This window comes from Balaenoptera borealis (genome assembly GCF_965194805.1).
Source record: "Balaenoptera borealis genome assembly, chromosome: 11".
In the NCBI taxonomy this organism is placed as follows: domain Eukaryota; kingdom Metazoa; phylum Chordata; class Mammalia; order Artiodactyla; family Balaenopteridae; genus Balaenoptera; species Balaenoptera borealis.
Window position 1 is genome coordinate 8,448,705 of NC_138868.1, and position 19,437 is coordinate 8,468,141.

At 55.8% G+C, this 19,437-nt stretch overlaps 1 protein-coding gene across 10 annotated transcripts; it reads right to left on the reverse strand.

Annotated features, from left to right (window-relative positions):
- Positions 1-7,349: 7,349 nt before the first annotated feature.
- On the reverse strand, positions 7,350-19,327 carry SPINDOC (spindlin interactor and repressor of chromatin binding). 10 transcript variants are annotated; one of them, XM_082344117.1, is made up of 8 exons: positions 18,955-19,324; positions 18,612-18,701; positions 15,314-15,643; positions 15,087-15,236; positions 14,783-14,935; positions 14,443-14,643; positions 9,395-9,624; positions 7,350-8,152 (listed from the first exon to the last, which is right to left on the reverse strand). In XM_082344117.1, exons 1-8 carry the CDS (start codon positions 19,079-19,081, stop codon positions 7,760-7,762), a joined length of 1,674 nt encoding a protein of 557 aa, XP_082200243.1. In that variant the 5' UTR covers positions 19,082-19,324; the 3' UTR covers positions 7,350-7,759. The 10 variants fall into 10 exon arrangements, with proteins under 10 accessions (XP_082200243.1, XP_082200245.1, XP_082200248.1 ...); XM_082344119.1 differs by having other exon boundaries at positions 14,798-14,935; positions 18,955-19,319; XM_082344122.1 differs by lacking the exon at positions 14,783-14,935 and having other exon boundaries at positions 18,955-19,327.
- Between the last annotated feature and the right edge of the window lie 110 nt (positions 19,328-19,437).

Here is a 19,437-nt window from a genome sequence, read left to right on the forward strand (position 1 = left end):
CCAGGCTCCTTCCCTTTTCTCAGGGCTAACCCACATGGAGAGCTGCATCCTATGTGGATATACTCACACTCACAAGTGGGAGGCACGGTTATTTCCCTCATTTTTCTCAGAAGGAAATTGAAGCATAGAGAAGCTTGGTCCCTTGCCAGTGGGAGTGGGAACAGGGGAATGAACTTTGGGCTTCCCGGCCCATGAGAGGTGGGTTGTGTAGGGTAGTGGGCAAACACACAGACCCTACTGCCAGGCTGCTCCTTAGCAGCTCTGTGATCTTAAGTAAGCCTCTTAACGTCTCTCTGCCTTAATTTCCCCATCTGTTAAATGGGGATAATAAAAGTACCTACCTCACAGGGCTGATTTGTGAGGCTATAATGAGATGATACATGAAACAGGCTAGGACAGAGCCTGGTGGACAGCCAGCGCTTTGTGTGGGCTGCTGTTATTATCAGGCAGACTAGCCAGCCTCCCTGAGGCTTCTTTTAAGTCTCTCTACTATATCCTCCCCACGTCCCGGAAGCACAACACTGGATCAGATGTAAGAGAGTCCATCCTGGCCCCAGCTCTGTCACTAACGGATCATGTGGGCCGTTAGGTAACCCCCTTGCCCACTTGGGGCCTCAGGCTTCTTCTTTGCTCTCTGTGGGGTCTTCCATAATGCTGTCGACTGAATGTGTGTCTGCCCCCCAAGATTCATATGTGGAAATCCTAATCCCCCCGAGGTGATGGTATTTGGAGGTGGCGCCTCCGGGAGGTGATTATGTCATGAAGGCAGAGCCCTCATGAATGGGATGAGGAGCCTTATAAAAGAGACCCCACAGAGCTCTCTGGTCCCTTCACCGAGTGAGGACACAGCAAGAAGACAGCTGTCTATGGACCAGGAAGTGGGCTTTCACCAGACATTGAATCTGGTGGCACCTTGAACTTGGACTTCTCAGCCTCTAGAGATATGAGGAATAAATGTCTGTTGTTTATAAGCCATGAGTCTGTGGTATTTTGTGACGGCAGCCTGGACAGACTAAGATAATCTCCCAAACCCTAACCCAGCGACAATGTCACTCTTGTCCTTCTTCGCCCATGACTTGGCACTGTGCCTGGGGTGGAGGAGACAGTGTTCCTGCCAGTCTTGCTCATATGTGCCTAGCGCAGCAGGAAAGTCCAGCTGCCCATGGAGGTCACTGTATACTGACTTGGGGGGAGGGGGGAGGAGGGGGGAGGGGGAGAGGAAGGGGCATCAGGCAGGGAGGCCACCTTCAGTGTTTGTTCTCCTGGGAGGAGGTGCCATTTGGACCAACTCACATTCCCATACTGGGTCACTGTCTACAGGCAGAGTTCTGCCACCTCCATCGCTAAGAAGGTTGGGCATTCTGGATGGAAAGCCAGGCTGCCACGTTGGCAGAAGCAATGTCAGTGGGAGGCAAAGGGGAAAGCAGAAGTGGGCAGTTTTTACTGGGGCTCAGAGGGGGGATACCCAAAATGGATGATCTGGGGCCTGTGGGAGCATGGGGACCGGAAGAAGCAGCAAGGAAGGCTTCTTAGAGGAGGTGATGCAGAGTCAGACCCCAAGAAGAAGCAGAGGACTGCAAGGAAGGACCGGCAGAAATAGGAGCAGCCCGTGGAGGCATGAAGGAGGCCGGCTCTCAAGGAGTTCCCATCTCATGGGGATGGGCCAAGAGCAGCCTCAGACTTGGAGCTGGCAGAGGGGAGTCGGTACCAGCTGGCTGTAACTGGTCTCCTGGAGGACGAGGGGCGGGGGAGGCCGGCCAATGACTCATCAGTGTCTGAGATGATGTCCCCGCGTACCCAAAGCTGCATGCTTGCTCCTGGCTGGCCGGCAGCAGGTGTGTCTGGGGGAACACTCCCACTTTCCCTACCACCTCCCCATCCTCCCTAGGGAGGACAGTGGCTGAGGTCCCCAGCCCCAAGGACAGCAGGGACATTTTCTGGCCCTGGCGGTGTCTTTGGTGGTTCCAACAGTGCTGGGCACATAGCAGGCTGTCTATGAATCCCTGGGGAACGAAAGCCACAGGACTTTGGCCCTCCTTGTCCCCTTTGCCCTGAACTCCCTTTCCCTATGTAACTGCATGGCTCTCTCTGTGCTTAAATGTCTCCAGAGGAAGCCCTCTCTAGCCCCCAACTCAAAACTGCACCCCTTGACGAATGAACATGCAAGGATATCATGGGAATGCAATCAGCCAAATCCAGAACGGAGGAAATTCTGTCCACAGAACAAGCCACTGTGTTCTTAAGAAAAAAGAAAAGAAATAGGGAGAAAGAGGAAAGAAAGGCTGTTACAGGTTGAAACCCATCAACCAAATGCAGTGTGTGGAATGTACTTAGACCCTGATTCAAAGAAATCAGTTGTGAAAAGATTCATGGCAGAGTTCTGGAGATCGGTTGCGCAACAATGTGAACGTGCTTACTATTAAACTGGACACTTGAAAATGGTAAATTTTGGGGCTTCCCTGGTGGCGCAGTGGTTGAGAATATGCCTGCTAATGCAGGGGACACAGCTTCGAGCCCTGGTCTGGGAAGATCCCACATGCCGCGGAGCAACTAGGCCCGTGAGCCACAACTACTGAGCCTGCGCGTCTGGAGCCTGTGCTCCGCAACAAGAGAGGCCGCGATAGTGAGAGGCCCGCGCACCGCGATGAAGAGTGGCCCCCGCTCGCCGCAACTGGAGAAAGCCCTCGCACAGAAACGAAGAGCCAACACAGCCAAAAATAAATAAATTAATTAAATTAAAAAAAAAAAAAAAGAAAATGGTAAATTTCATGTTATGTGTATTTTCCCACAATTAAAAAAAGGTTTTTTTTTTTTTAACATATTCATGGACCAATTGGGGGATGTGAACACTGTGTGGATGTTAAACGACATTAAGGGATTATTAGTTTTTAAAGTGTGATATATATTTTACTGAAAAGAGTCTGAATTTCCTAGAGATACAAACACACCTATTTACAGACGAAATGATACAAGGTCTGGGATTTGCTTTTAAATAATCCAGAAGAGAAGGAGATGTGGGGAGATAAAGATAAACCCAAATTGGCCATATTTGTTGAAGCTGGGATACATCAGGGTTCATTGTTCCTCTCTCTCTCTCTCTCTCCTTTTGGGTGTGTTTGAAGATGTCCATCATTGGGAATTCGCTGGCAGTCCAATGGTTAGGACTCCGCGTTTTTACTGCCGAGGGCCCGGGTTTGATCCCTGGTCGGGGAACTAAGATCTCACAAGTCGCGCAGTGTGGGGGAAAAAAAAAATGTCCATGATCAAAAGAGAAAGAAAAGAAAAGAAAAAAGAATAGTGCCCTTCCGTCACGCCCAGTGCTCTTCCCTGCTGGACACACTGAGAAGCGCCTAGTTTGCCGTCTGCCTCCCCTGGAATGGGGGTGTGGGGAGAGCCGGGGTGCTGTCTCTCTTGTTCACGGCTATATTCAAAACACCTGATCCGTGAATGCCTCTCATCCAGCTGGCAGCTGTGAGCCTGGGTCTGCGTGGCCCCTTGAGCCTGAGCTTTGAACAGCACAGTGATCTTAACCTTGGAGGGCCATGGACTAGTCTCTCTGAGGCCAACCGCTCACCCAGGAAGATGTGGGTGCCATGGTGGGCAAGTGGTCGGGTCAAGGAGAAGGAGTGGAAGGGACAGGGCAGGGTCTGGAAAGGAGAAGCCCCTCCCTCTGCCCTGTCCCCGAGGGCAGCCCAAGCCCATGTGGACATCATTGCACCTGGCACTGCTTTTGTAGCCTCCAAATACCAAGTCCAGCCTGAGCCAGGGTCAGAGGTCGCTGAGGGAGGCCAGGGCCAGCAGGCGGGACCCACCAGGGGCCCAGGAGCCTTTCAGGAGAAAGAGGCAGGTGAGGAACAGGACTCCCTACACCCTCAAAGCCCTCAGCTTGGTTCCCAGACATCGTCGCCTGAGACAGGTGTGATGAGCACCCGTCCACATTGCCGTGAGCCCCTCCAGTGGGTACTGCCAGGCACAGGGCATGATCCCAGCAGGGGCCAGGCCCTGGAGGACTCTGGAAGTTGGCAAGGCAGGGGCACTAGGCACCACTATCATGCTCCTGAGCAAAGGAGGTGTGAGCACTTGTTGTCTTGAATGAGCTTCCCGACTCCCATCTGCGTCCACTCCAGCCCCAAGCCCTGAACCTACCGTGGGTCCCCAGGCTCTGGAGGGAAGGTGTGTCAGGGTCTTCCTAAAGCACAAACAGGCCATGGCGTGCCGGAGACAACAGCTCTGCAGTCAGACAGACCTGGGTTCAGCCAGGTTCTGCTCCTTTAGCCGCTCTGGGATGGCAGGCAAGGTACCACATGCAGCTCAAGGTGCCTCAGTTTCCTCACCTGTATCACGGGCACAAGGTGGGGTGACCCACAGTGGAGACCAGGGCAGGTGTCCTGTCTGCACCCCACAGTTCCCAGCACCGTGGCCGCCCAGGGGCCTTCATCCACGGCTGTGCAAGCTGACCCTGCAGGGTGCTTGTCCCATCCCCTGCTTGCCCGGGCCTCCTAGATGCGGGGCCTGAGGAGACCTGAGGCTTTGCTGTTGGTGTTAGGGCGGCCAAAGAGGTGGCTCTGTTTCCTTTCTCTTCCTTTCTCGTGGTGCACTCTGTCCACGGAGTGAGGCTATTTGCTCGAGGGAAGAAAGGGACGGGCCAGATTCGGTGATATGAAGGCACCTGGTTCCAGGAAGGTGGGAAACAGACACACTGGCGTGCTGTAGAGTCACCTTACCTGTCACACCTGCAAGCAGCAGCCTCCATCCTGCCTTGCGGAGGTCAGCTGGGTGCCCCCTTCCCGAAAGACCCTCCGTGGGGACAGACGCAGAGGCTGCAGTCCCCTCAGAGACGCTCTCCCACCCCAGCCCCCAGCCTCCTCCACACCTCAGGGGTGCGCAGGACTTCACAAAGGGCCCTGAAGGCAGTCTCATTCCAGCCACACGGCTGTGTGTGTGAGGAATGGGGTGGGGGGCCCCTGGAAAGGGCGAGCGGGTTGGAGGAGCCGCGGAGTCCGGACCAGAGCAGTGACAGGACTGGGCGCTGCACGGGGGCCCAGCCAGTGAGCCTCCCCCTTTTCCAACCGTGCTCCCTCCTTTCCAACCACGGCCGTACACGCTGCAGTTTCTCTTCAAGGAGGGAAGGGGCTGCTTCTTCCCTGGTCTCGGACTGGCTTTGCCCTCAGGGCTGTCACTGGTCTCCAAAAAGAGCTCCCTGACTGGACCTCAAGGAGGGCAGTTGTGAAGGGTGGCAGGTGGCCGCCTTCAGAGCACAAAGGAGTACTGGGGACTAGGGGCGGGGGTACGGCTCAGGGGTCCGGCGGCGGCATCCTCTTCCCCCGCTCCTTCACTTGGTCGTGGCTGGACTTCAGCATCACACCTGGAGAACGTCACCACCATCAGCCACTCAGGTCGCTGATATTTGCAAAGGAGGCTTTCTTGGTGTCACAGGCTCTAGGACTGTGGCTCTGGCCCAGGCGGCGGACCCCAAGCAATCCTTCACCTACGTTCAGAAACTCCCTTCTGCACTCTGGGTGGAGCCACGCCCCGGGCTCCACTCTCTCCGCCTCTCCCTGGAAGCCCAGAGGTGCCCACAGGCAGCTCCCAGCCACACATGCTCACAGAGTCCCTGGGGTCCTGGCCGAGGCTGGACAAATCCTTGCCACCCAGGATGTGGGGCTTAAGCCATGGAACAACCACGTCACCAGCAGTCACCATGGCAGCCACCTCGTGCAGAGGACCACACTGCAGGGACCGGCCTGCACTGCAAAAACGTCACATAGGAATACACACCAAGAGGGCACCAGACAAACATTTATTAAGCACCTACTATGCGCCAGGCCCTATGCAGGGCGCTAGGAAAATGAAGTCAATGCAATCCAGCCCTCGCCCAGAAGGAGCTCACAGTCTAGCGGGCCAAACCTTCAATCATAATTAACAGCTGCGAAGGTGCATGTAGCTTCACAATTGCACAAGGAGCTTTTATATAAGTTCTCCCAACTGTCACCACCCAGCAACACAGCCACATTGTTTTAAAAGCACATTGGCATAAATGTAAACACAGTCACACGATTGAAAGGACGGACAGCGACCACCTGTGACAATTCATAGTCTGTGTTTCAGAGTCAGACTTTCAGCATTACTCATTCCTTCCTATTAGGAAGGATACAAGTTTTGCCAATTTGCAGAAATGGTGGTAGAGATACAGGGTAGTTCTATGGCCCCCCAACATCACGCGCTGGTGCAGCCGCCCTAGACACGAGGGGTCCTGAATCCTTGCCCTCTTTCCCCCCACCACACCACCAATCTTCTGGTCTCCCCTGGAAGAGGGCCCCAGATGTCCCGGGGCTCTTTCTCCCGAGCTCGTCAGATGGGGAGAAAGGACCACTTCCCATGAGCCAACCACGCTGAGATCACTCACACCTGGCTGAGCCCACGGGTGACACCAGCTCAGACAGGCACACAGCACAGCGTGCTCAAGCCCAGACCCTTCCTAATTTAGGGACCAGCTCTCTGGTCAGTCTCAAAACCTGACAGGGTTGGTGTCATACAGGAACAACTGCCCTGTGAGTCCTGCCTCTGCCCCGCCTCTCCCCGGCTGCGCGGGATCCAGCAGGAGCAGTGGAGCCGTCCAGCTGCAGAGGGTGGATGGCCCTATTTATCCCACTCACCCCTGGACTCTGAACGGGACAGTGAAGTTTGGGATCTGAGAGCCCTCTGTGCCTCTCTTGAGAGCCCCCTTCACCAAAGGGGAAAACCACAACCCTACACAGATTTGGCTGGTGATGGTTAACTTAGGAGGATAAGGGGTTAGGAGTCTGGTGAAGAGTCGGGGAACAGGAAAACCAGCCAAAGGCTTGGTGTAATTAAGCCGAGGAGAGGGCGGGCAGACCATGAGGCCGAGTGTTCAGCGCTGAAAGGTTGGGGGCGTTCAGGACCCCGCCGCCTGCCTTCCTTTCCTGGGGCAGGGGGAGGGGAGGCTTCTCTTCCCCTGCACGCTGGCCACAGCCAGGGCACTTTGTAAAGGTCATGTTAAGTCTCAGCTCCTCCCCTGGGCCCCCCAACGTGGCCTGTCTTGGACAGACAGAGGCTTACCAAGTGAGTCAGAAGGTACGACATGTTAAAGGTGTTTCTGACCCCATTTGGAGGGCACGGGTAAGGGGAGGGGGCGAGGTGCCCTGCTGACTGACTCAGCCTCGGTCTGCTGGGCCAACAAAGCCTGCCCTGACCCTGTTCCAGCCTCTGGGGCAGCAGCTTTCTGGCTCACACCCAGGACCACCTCTTAGCCCTCCTCAAGGTCACTCCAGGAGGCCGGATATCCTGCTAGCAAACCCCTTCCCCCAATGATGGCCCAGACGGAACTCTCTTAATAAAAAAAAATAATTTATTGTCAACAAAGGAGATATATACAACAGGAAAAGGGGTGAAGAGGAGAGTGTGAGTGACCGAGCCCCCAGGTAGGCTGCTTCAGCCACCTGCAGGGATGGAACAGGAAGAGGTAATGGAGGCCTCCTGATTTAGGAGCCTAAACAGGTGGGGGAGGAGAGGCGTCCCCCGAGGTAGTGGGACTCAGTTCAACACCGTCACGACCACCTCTTGCGTAAGGCACTGTGCCAAGGGAGAATGGTGGGGGGCTGAGAGGGTGGGAGGAGGTCAGGGGGACAGAGAGGTCTGGGTCAACAAAAGGATCGGGTGGGTGTTCTCCATAGGCCCAATGCCCTACCGCACGACAGCCCTTGGCACCCCCGTCCCCCTCAGGGCCTGGCCTCACGCCTCACCTCGGGGAGGCATTTTCCAGCGTCCCCGAGCCATAGCGGATGCTGCCCACCTTCCTCTCCTCCATCCTGCCTTGGCACCTGGTTTTACTCTCCATCAGGTGGCCGAGCTGGGCAGCTCTGAGTGAAAAGCCGAAGGGGGACAATGCCTCCTCTCCCACCCCCCCGAAAAGCAAGAACCTACAGGCCACTCCCTGCCTCTGGCTGCCCCCCGACAGTGGTGCTGGATTCCGACAGAACCGCGGGCCAGTCTGGGCTGTCACCTGCTCCCACACCCTTGGTGCCCTGGGGATGCTTGGACCAGTCTTGCAGGAGGCTGACTGCCGGGGGCTCCTCCAGCCGCACGCGGATAACCTGGAGATCCAGCGTCCCACGAAGCCCCGGAGGGGGAGCTGGGCAAGGATGGGAGCAGAGAGAGAGAGTCAGGGCCCTCCAGACAATCCACCTTGAGGATGTCCCCCGAGGGTCTCTGTAAACCACACCCCCATTTCCTGGCCTTCAATTCCATAGCCCAGACCCTGCGGTCTGAGGAGAAGCACGGGGACAGTGGTAGGCTGTGCTCCTAGTTCATCCAAGGACCAGCACCAACCCCAAGGGCATCACGCCTCCTCAGGCATCAGCGCAGGCCCTCTGCAGCCTTCCTCCCTCATGGATTCTGGCACACGGATGCTTAGTGCTGTACTCCGCTCCTCTCAACTACATTCAGCTGACTCCGTTTCATCTAGAACTTACCGGGCACCCTAGCCTGATGGGTTCTGCCTTGTGTGGGCAGAGGTGGTGGGGTGGGCAGCACCCCAAAGCAGAAAAAGACATGACTGTGCCCACAAAGGAGCTCCCAGGTGAATATGCAGGGCGGAGGAGAGAGCACTGGACGGAGAGTCCCGGGTTAACATCCAGCTCTGCTTTGGAACCTCAACCAGGCTCTTCACCTCCCGAGTCAATACCTACCACGCAGGGGTCAGACGTCCACCTTAGCAGCGTGGAGAAGCTACTCACAAGGGGCAGAACCAGGCCTTAAGACAGGGGAACGTGAACTGCTGACAGCCACCGTTCAGGTACCAAAATGTCCGGTTCGGCATGGGCATGCGCAGAAGTTACGTCAAAAAACAAAGCCAGAAAATGGTGATTGTAACTGTTGCGGTGTCTATATTATTTGTGGTTTTCTTCTGCACTGTTTCTAGAGACCCAGTGATTTAAAATCTGGCAGAGAAAACAGGTACAATTTTGCTGTACTGTTTGCCGGGATTTAAAATGACTCAATGGCTGCCACTGGGTCGTGCGACTGAACAAATTCTGCTTTGTAGTCACACGAGCTGGTTTGTCTCCCTGACAAACTCTAAGCTCCTTGAGGGCAGGGGGAGCCTACTCATTGGCTCCTTAATTCAACAATAACTTACTGGGCAACTATACTGTGCCCAACACTAGCCCAGTTGCTGGGGGTTCCCCAGGACATGGTGCAGGCCAAGTGGCCTTCCTGGAATTGACATTCCAGTGGTGAGAGCCAATAAACAGGATGAGCAAAGCAAGAATGCAATGCGATATATACAGACAGAAGCAAAGTAAAAAAGTACACCAGGGAAGGGGACGGGGTAGCAGGGAGGGCCTCACAGAGCTGACGCGTGAGCAAAACGTACAGGAAGCGAGGAGTCAGCGGCGTGTCTAGCTGGGGAACAGCATTCCTGGCGGGAGGAAGAGCAAATGCAGATGCCCTGGTGGGCAGAAGAGGTGAAGATCCTGGTTTGAGGACCACCGGTCTCCACGAGGACTCTGACTTTTATCTGAAGTGCGACAGCGACGGCGCTGGAGGGCTCTGAGCAGAGCAGTGCCAGGATCCCACTTGGGTTTTCAACAGGGGCTCTGGCTGCTGTATGAGACCGACCACAGAGGGCAAATATCAGAAGCCAGGAGACAAGTTCAAAGGTTGTTAAGGAAGCTTGGATGAAAGTAGCAGCAGTAGGGGGTAGTGACAGGGGGGTCAATTCTGAGCATCTTGGAGGTGGGGCTAACAGGATTTGCTGATGGACGGATGTGGGGTCTGCGAGAGACAGAAGATGACTCTGAGGGTTTGGTCCAAGCGAACTGAAGAACGGGGCTGCCAGCTTCCTCGGGAAGGGAAGACTGGGGGGGAATAGAGTGGCTGGAGGTGAGGGGAGGAGACTGGGGGTTCCATTCAGAAACGCCGTCAGAAACTCCGAGTTTGGGGGATCTTTTAGGCAACCAATCAGACACGTCATATGGGTAAGAGAGAGGCTGGAACCGGAGGGAGAGGTCTGGGGTGGAGGAGAAAGGTGGGACCGTGAGCACGAGAACCGTACTTCAAGCTGTGAGCCTGGACGGGATCACCCAGGGCGTGAGTGCAGATCCTGACCCACGGCTGGGTCATTCATTCATTCACCAAATACAGAAGCAGCACCTATTCCGTGCTGGGCACTGGGGATATCACAGTAAATGAAACAGGCAAATATCCTGACCTAAAGGAGCATATGTTCTAGAAACGGGAAGAAAAACCACCACAGGATCCCCATTTGGGGAGCTAGGAAAGAACAAGCAAGAGAGGCAGGTGCAACCCAGGCATGCTGCTGCCTGAGAGGCCAAGGGCAGAAAGGGTCTCCAGGAAGGAGGGAAGGAGGGAAGGAGGGAAGGAGGGAGGGGTTCCTTGTTTTTGCCAGGTCAGGAAAGATAAGGACTGAGAACTGACCACCAGATCTAACTTTATGGAAGTCAATGGCAATGTTGCCAAAAAAGCCATTTTAGTGTGGGGTGGTGAGCATGAGTTTGACTCAAGTGGCTTCTAAAGACAGACTGGAGACAGTACAGAAGAGCTCTCCAGCTTTGCTGAAAAGGCTTGGGGATAAATGGGACAGTGGCTACGATGGGATGAGGGGTCAAGAAGGGAGAAACAACAGCTTTGCGTAGGCTGATGGGGAAGACCCAGAGGAAAGAACAGCTCCTGGTCTGACAGAGAACTGATTCCTGGCCCTCACTGCAGGCGGGGTGCCGCATGGGCGAAACACACCTGCCCAAGGCTCAGTTTCCTCTTCTGTAAAGTGGACATAATAATCCTTTATAAGGTGGTCCTGTGGATTTCAGGAAATAATATATTAAAAGAACTCAGTACATTGGAATTAAGTGCCAATTCTTCCTGATAACAGGGAGGGCAAAGGGGTGGGTGGTGGGGAGGGGAGTTTCAGGAGAGCGAGGCCTGAGGTGTGGTAGAGAGATCTTCTTTCAGAAGCAGTGCATGAGCAGAGCCCCGGGCCATCAGAGAGCAAGCCAAGAGGACTTCTCTGTCCCTGGGACAAGCTGAGTCCCCTCAGCACCCCAACCCCAGAACCACCCCTACTTCCCTCCTGGCCCAACCCCTCTGCTTCCCCAGCTTCATCCCCCTCCCCTTCCTCCACACTTGTGCATGTGTGTGTAAATGTGTACACCTTCTCCAGGGGGTGGCTGGGGCCCACTTCTCTCATTTCTCACTAAGGCTTGTCTCTGAGCAGAGACTCTGGAAATGTTACCACCAGAATGACAAGTGAAGGCAGCCGTCATCCACTCATCTGTCAAAAAATCTTTCCTGAGGGCTTTCTTGGTGCCAGGCCCTGTTCTAGGTGCTGACACACACACACACACACACACCCCCAGGCCCTGTTCTAGGTGCTGACACACACACACACACACACCCCAGGCCCTGTTCTAGGTGCTGACACACACACACACACACACCCCAGGCCCTGTTCTAGGTGCTGACACACACACACCCCCCCCCCAGGCCCTGTTCTAGGTGCTGACACACACACACACCAGGCCCTGTTCTAGGTGCTGACACACACACACACCAGGCCCTGTTCTAGGTGCTCTCTCTCTCTTGCGCGCGCACACACACACACACACACACACCCCCAGCAGGAGGCTTTTTTCCACTGTCTGCGAGTGGGCCCTCAGGGCTCACCTCCTCTCCTGGCCGGGACGCCTTCCCCCCCTCCATCCTGGGAGGCCCCTGGAAGTCCAGCAAGTCGTCCCTGACTGCGTCACACTCACATCCATCAGGTCAGCTGACCTGACCACAGTGACTCCCCGCCCCCCAACTTTTATATCCTTGATTTTTAATCTTTTTTAAAGTGGTAGGATCTTTACTCAAATAAGATCTTTGAAGAGCTTCAATAAATAAAACAACTCAAAGTAGAGACATTCTGGTTGAAGCCTCACAGGTTCCTGAGAAATCTGAGCTTTGGTTACTTAAAACCCCAAATCAACCTGAAACCACTGGTCTGGAGCCTGTGCTCTGCACAGAACCATCGTGGGCACCACACTATTCTCTATTTGCTGACTTGTACCCTTAGGCAGACTGAGTTTCGTGGCGATAAAGGCTGTGGCACTCCTGTCATTTCCCATAGCTGGGCTGCAGGAACACTTGCTGCTGTGTCACTTAGTACCTCCTGCAGTTTTTGGACCGTCTCCAACCTCCATAGGTCCCTGCCTCTGCCGAGAACACCTCTCAGCCCCCTCCATCCCTCTCACATCATTCAATCAGCTTGCTGAACCCCAAATCTCAGGCTTTGCCCATTCACCCCAAATAAACCTGAGATCTCAAGGATGCCCTTCTCACCTATTGGTCACTCCACACAGGTGGGGTTTGGGCACAGGGTACCCCAGGGGTCAAAATAAAGGCCCCACTTTCAAGAATGAAACCAGAAGACTCATCAGTCAGTGGAAGAGATCAGCCATTTAGAGCAGGGGTCCACTGACAATACGAGGGGGCCTGGGAAACGCTAAAGTCCAGGCAGAGCACGGTCCTGGGGAAGCAGGACTGGAAGGTGACTCAAGCTGAAACCTGAGACAGTTAAAACCTCACAGGGGTGAGGCCTGCCTCCAGACTAGAAAAAGTGGTAAAAGATAAATAGATGAAAGCACACGTGCAGAGACGTGCACACAGAGCTTTGTAAAAGGTCTGAAGGATGCAAGCCAAGTTTTTGACAGTGGTCACCACTGAGTGATGTGGGCTGAAGTGACAGGTTTGCCTTTTTCTTTAGGCAAAAAGTACACCTCCTTTTTGAGAGCCCTGCTCTGGGGAGCCTCCAGCACCCCGTGTGCCATCTTTCTCAGGGCTCCAACTCCAAACGCCCATTTCAGGCAGGCGGGACACGAGGCACTCTCTGTGTCACACATTCACTCCTTCAAGAACCAATTTCTGGGGCTTCCCTGGTGGCACAGTGGTTAAGAGGCTGCCTGCCAATGCAGGGGACGCGGGTTCGAGCCCTGGTCCGGGAAGATCCCACACGCCGCGGAGCAACTAAGCCCGTGCGCCACAACTACTGAGGCTGCGCTCTAGAGCCCGCGAGCCACAACTACTGAAGCCCGTGCACCTAGAGCCTGTGCTCCGCAACAAGAGAAGCCACCGCAATGAGAAGCCTGCGCACCGCAATGAAGAGTAGCCCCCGCTCGCCACAACTAGAGAAAGCCCATGCGCAGCAACGAAGATCCAACGCAGCCAAAAAAAAAAAAAAAAGAAAAACCATTTTTTGCGCCTGAGATGCTGCAAGCAGGGCCTGGCCTGGCGAGACGAAGAGAGAGAGGAACCAGGCTCAGCCCTGCCCTGCTGGAACACAGGCCAGTCTCATCTCAATTCTGCTACTGCTGGGTTACGTGACTGTGGTAGCAGTATACCGGTCCCCCAAACATTTCAAGTCCTAATCCCCAGGACCTGTGAATACAGTATCTTAAACGGCAAGGAAGAATTAAGACTACAGATGGAACTGACATTGTTAATCAGCCAACTTTAAAATAAAATAGAGATCTGGATGATCTGGGTGGGCTCAGTGTAATCACAAGGGTCTTTAAAGGGGAAGGAGAAGGCAGAAGAGTCAGACCCAAAAATGGCATCCTGAGGAAGACTGCACTGGCCACGGCCTGCTTTGAAGATGGAAGGAGGGCACAAGCCAAGGAACACAGGCAGCTGCTAGAAGCTGGAAGAGGCAAGACTTCCTCCTTTAGGAGCCAGAAAGGAACCCAACCCTGCTGACACCCTGATTGTAGCCCAGTGAGACCCGTTCCAGTCCTCTGACCTCCGGGACTAAAAAGTAGTATATCTGTGTTGTTGTAAGCCACGAAGTTTGTGGTAGTTTGTTACAGCAGTCTCAGGAAATGAATACAAGGACCGTAGAGGAGGAACCGTCTCTCTGAGACTCAGTCGGTCCATCTGGAAAAGATACTTTTATAAGGGCCAGATGAGCTGCATATGAAAGTTTCTTAAAATCGGAGAACATGATAAAAACACAAGCGCTTACTGCTATTATTAGACGTAAACTGAGCTGAGGTGTCTGCTGAGTGTTCGCCCCGTCTATTCTGCTATCGGTCCCAGTTAGGCCCCTGGTCCACCGGGGCCAAGGAGGGCACCTCAGGCTCCAGCTGGAATCAACCTTAACTGTGGTGATGGGTGTCGGGCTTTGGGGAGCACTGGCCTAACCCAACCTAGCAACCAGCCAGGACGCTCCCAAGGAGCTCGCAGAAAAACTCAGCTCTCTGGCTGGCCACTGTATTTAAATCCACCTGCCCTCGGCCCCGCTCCCAGGGGACTGGAGCACCAGCCACCTCTACCCTGGGCTCTGCTGCCGAGCAGCCTCGTGGAGGCCAGACCCCCGGGATGTGGCCTTCCTGACCTCCCACTTGTCATCCCCGCTCAGGAGCTCACCTGGGGAGGGGCTTTCCGGCTGGAGAAGGCCTCTTTCTGCCACTCTCCCCTCTTTGGGCGAGTCCTTGCTGTCTGAGGCCCTGAGCTGGGTGTGGGAGAAGAGCTGGAGGACGAAGCCAGCGGGGAAGCTGCCGTCGGTGAAGTGTCGGACCTCGGCGGGAGCCGCAAAAGTCTCGGTGGGTGAGTCGGGTGAGGGGGGATCTGGAAGGGAGGACAGGATGGAACTGTGAGGTCAGACTCCCAAGGGCTGAGCCCACGGCCTCAGCTGAGGTGCAGGTGCCCTCTGCCACGCATCCCCCCAGCCCCCCCAGGGTCCTAGCTTTCCTCCTGGAGCCCACACCTTCCTCGCCTTCACCTGGGTCCGGGTCCGGGTCCAGGTCCAGGGTTTTGGTCATGGGTCTGCCTCTTTTCTTTCTGACCGGCTCCTCCCCAGGGGGCTCCTTCCATCTCTGACCACGTGGCTTCTTGCTTACCGGCTCTGGGACAGGGGCCGCTGCAAGAGACAAGACCTTTTTAAGAGGCCTGATTGCCGTGAGCACAGGGCTGCTGAAGGTGCCTGCCCAGCAGCCTCTCTCCACCCAGATGGCAGGGCCCATGCTTCCCCTCCCCCCCAACCCGGCCTCCAAGGCTTTGGGATGACTGACCAGGAAGCTCCAGAGGGCGGAGTCCCCTGGGCCGGCTCCTTCTAGGGAGGCAGGGGTTGTCCTCGGAGTCGAGGAGAACGACAATCTCTGCTGGCATTTCGGCAGGGTCCAGGTCGGAGTCTGGGTCCACTTCGACCTCCTGGCCTGAGTCTGAAGGGGGCAGACGCCAGTGAGCAACGAGAGTCCTGACTTTGCCTCCCCCCCCACCCCTCCCCCAGCCCCGCTACCTGAATGGGGCGGGGATGGCTGCTCGGCCCTGAAGTCTTGCAAAAGGGCCACCCCCTCACTCCAGGCCTCCAGGATATTGCTCTTCTCGGAAGGGCTCAGGTCCAGGGTGTGAGGGTGCTGCTCCAGGATGTGGGCGCGCGCCGTGTCCGCCGAGGGGGCCCGGATCTCGGCCCCACACACCATGCACAGCGCCCGCCCGCTGCCTCCCGGGCTGTTCCCCACCAGGAACTCCTGCTCCCAAGACATCTGCTGCCTGGGCTCCTCACAGCCATCGCCACCTGCCTCTAGCAGGCTGGGCCTTGGCGGTGGGGACTTCGCCCGCTGGGCCACTACGGAGGGAGAGGAGGGGGCGGGGATTGTCAGTGAAGGTGCCCACAACCAACAATATAGAGAACAGGATTCCCCAAACCCGGTGGCGTATGTAGGGAAGGAACTTTCCCACCTAGAGTCTCTTTCTCCCCTCCCCTGGAGTCCACAAGGCACTAGCCACGATAAACACAGCCTACACGCCTCGGCATCCTGCTACCTCAATCTAGTCTCGGACCACAGGTCCAACAGGTATTTCGGTCCAACAGGTATTTCATTCCAACAGACTGCGTTCCTGCATGTCTTCGGCCTTGGCAGCCCATCAGTCTGGCAAACTCCTCTACTTCCTTCATGGCCCTGCTCAAATCCTCAGCCCTGTGAAGCCTTCCTGACCTCCAACCCCTGGCAGGTGATTATATCCATATGCGACTACCAGGCCACGGCGAAGCACTTCCTTGAAGACAAGAATGGTAAATGTTGTCATCTTACTGTCCCCGCAGGGCCTGGCACGTAGGAGAGGAGACGCTCAATGAGCCTTCTCGGGTCAGTGAATGGCATCCATGCCTGTTCCTCCACTTGTTGAGGCCCCTTCAAGAGGCCTCCCATCCTGTCGGAAATAGCCTCCCCTCCCAAAGCCTTTGCAGCGGTGATCTCGCTCGTCCCTACTGGTCGACACGGCACCTGTTCCCTGTGCACGTGGACCATAAGCTCCGACAGGATGGGAACCCTTCTCAGCTCAGCAAAGGATGCAGGCTCAGACCCACGTTAGCCTGGCAGCTCAGCGCTTCTGATCCCTCGTGGCTGCACCTCCCTCCCACCTGTGGAGATGGAGCGAAAGACAAATATGGGAGACCCTAACACCTGGGGACTGCCTGGCAGAGGTGGCATTTGAAATGGGTCTGAGAACTGGCTTGGTCTCAGAAGGTCTAGCTCCAAGGCTGGGTTGTACCCCTCTCCCATGTGACCGTGGGCAGGAATCTCTTGGTTGCAGTTGGGCTTTCTTTGCCACCACTCCTCCAAAACAGCTCTCGTCAAGGTCACCAATGCTAAACCCAGCGGTCAGCTCTTCAACTTTGTCCTTTGACAGATGGCTTCTTCCATCTTGATTTTTGTCACTTGGACTCCAGGGTACCACCTTCTATTGGTTCTTCTCTTACTTCACTGGGGCTCTTTTTCGGGCACCCGTGCCAGTCTCTTCTCCGGAACAGAACTGTCTTCTCACCCAAGGCTTGTCTGCCGTCCCTTAGAAAGCTGCCATCTGCCCCACCTGAGCTCCCTGTTCCCCTCACTGCTTCATTTCCTACTCGTTCCCTTTGTCTCCTGACTACACTGTAGGTCCAAGACAGCATGGATTTTTGATCCTTCACAACTGTATCTCCAGCACTCGGCACAGTGCCTGGCATGTAGTGGCATTCAGCAGTGTTTGATGAGGAGTGACTCAGTCTCCACACTGGAATCACTGGAGCATTCCACAATGGTCCTGGGACCCCATCTTTATGTACCTCCTTCCTCTGGTGGTCTCATCCCAGTGCCTGCCTGCTGACAACTCCCACATCTATACCTCTAACCAGACTCTCCCAGGAAATTTAGATTCACATGTCTTACTTACCATCTGACATCTGTGCTTGAATGTGTCATAAACTTCTCAAACTTGCCACGTTCAAACCTTAACTCCCCATCTCCCGCAGGCCTGCACTCCAGTCTTTCCATCTTGGCAAATGGGAAGTCCATCCTTCCAGTCGCTCAGGCCAAAACCCTTGAATTCGTCTGTTTTTCTTTCCCACCCCAAATCTTTCAAGAAGCTTCTGCTTCAGGACCTTTGTACTTGCTAGTCTCTCTGCCAAAAATTCTTAACCTCCAATTATCTACAGGGTTCTCTCCCTCGCTTCCTTTGGTATGTGTTCGAAATTCACCTTATTAGAGAAGGTTTTCCCGACCACTTGATATTCCAAATGAAACACCCTCACTCTTTTCTCCTTACTTTGATTTCCTGTTCTCTGAACCACCTGACATGCTATACATTTATTTATCTTCATCTATCTTTGGTCATTAGTGTCTACATATACGTTTCAGAAGAGCAGAGTTTCGACTTTGTTTATAGCGATTAGCATGCCCAGCCTAAAACAGTGCCTGACATATAAGAGGTGCCCCCAAATACTTGTTGAATGAATTCACTTCTCTGGGGAAGGAGGATACTCTCGCAGGGTTGTTGAGAGGGTTAACTGAGACAGCCTGGCACTGAGCACTCGAGAAATATTAGCAGAAGTACAGAAAGAACCTCTCTTTTGGATTGAAAGCTCTGAGAAGGGTAATGGCCTTTATTTCCCTCATTTTATAGCACTCTTGATTCCAAAAAGGAGAGGCAGTGCAGGGAAACATCATCATGTCTGCTGAGGCTAAATGAATGGCCTTGCTCTCAACCTTTTGGGTACTGTCCTCCTGAGGGACGGGGTATCTAGGAACGAAAAGATTCTGCATTTTCATGAATACTGTGTCTTCCACTAAGGTGGCTCTTTGTTTTCTTAGGGTTTGCAAGATCCTGAGGACTGGAGAAATCGGTGAGGGAGGAGGGGAAAGCGAGTGCTTCCAGACTGCTCCTCAAACCCCCTCCCCAGGCCAATCCCCTTCTAGAGTGGCTGAGGGCGCCGTAGCAAGCACTCCTTTTCCAAAACTAGGTGTCGTATGCAACCCCTTTCACCCTTGCAGCGCTAGAATCTGACACCTGTGGCTTATGCAAGTGCAAGGTCCGGGGATGGTGAGGGGGGCGTAGGAAAGCTTTCTGCACGGAGCGCCCTTACAATCCACCTTTTGGCGGGCTGCAGCGGCGCCTGCCTCCACCCACCGAATCGCTCCGGACAACAAGGTGCGGGGCCCCTAGCTCCGGCGTGGAGGCCCTGCAGCCCCTCGGCCCTCGGCCTAGAACACGGCCTGGCCCCTGGGCCAGCCTCTGCCTCTGCCTCCGCGGGGGGGGGCGGGACCCGCCAGCGTCACCTCGAAGCCGTCGTGCTGGGCCCGGGCGAGGGGGCGCTCGGGCACCGGAAGATCCGGAGCTCGCGGGGCGTGGATCGAAGGCTCCAGACCCTGGGCGGGGGCGGGGGAGGGGGAATTCGGGGAGGCCTGAGATTCCAAACCCCGCTGGGGGTGGAGCAAGAGGGCGCCAGGGCCTCAGACAGAAGGGGGAAGGGGGCGCCCGGGCACCAGGCCGGAGTGGAGTAGGGGCGCTTGGGCCCCAGACTGGAGGTGCGGGAGGGGGTACCCAGACCCCCGACTGGTTGGGGGGGAAGCCCGAGTCCCGGACCATGACGCGGAAGTGGGATTCCCCTCCCATTCTCACCTCTGAGCATCGGCTCGGGCCGCGGGATTACGGCCACCACCATGGCCTCCTCGTCGTCCTCCCCTTCCTCGCATTTGAGCGTCACCTCGAAGCAGTCGAGCGCGGCGCCCTCGGCCTTCACGGCCATGGCGCGGCCGGGGGGGCCTCTCGGTGACCGGACGCCGGAGGACTGGCGCGCAGGCCTGCGCGCAAACTGGCGGCCGCCTCCCGCCTCCCGCCCCGTGCAGCCCCCTCCCCGCCGCCCGCCGCTCGCCGGCCCGGCCTGCGACGGTCGCGTCTGGGCCTCCCCGAGACCTAGAGCGTCGGGACCCCGGGCGGGGAGGGCTCAATCCGGGGCTCTAGCCCCCCGCCGCTCCCTTTTATGGAGGCTCATTGTCGGCGCCCGCCGGACCGGCCCGCTGCGGGCCCGCCCCCGACTTCGAGCGGCCAATCGCACGTGGCCCCGCCCCTGGCACGCGGCTCCGTTAGAAACCCCGCGACCCG

What these genes read in the sequence shown, in the direction of transcription:
- SPINDOC (XM_082344117.1), bottom strand. Translation starts at nt 19,081, where the DNA reads ATGGCCGTGAAGGCCGAGGGCGCCGCGCTCGACTGCTTCGAGGTGACG. An exon ending in GCCCGAGCCGATGCTCAGAG is followed by an intron (nt 18,702 to 18,954) that starts GTGAGAATGGGA and finishes GCCCCCGCCCAG; the next exon opens with GGTCTGGAGCCTTCGATCCA. An exon ending in GCCATCCCCGCCCCATTCAG is followed by an intron (nt 15,237 to 15,313) that starts GTAGCGGGGCTG and finishes TGCCCCCTTCAG; the next exon opens with ACTCAGGCCAGGAGGTCGAA.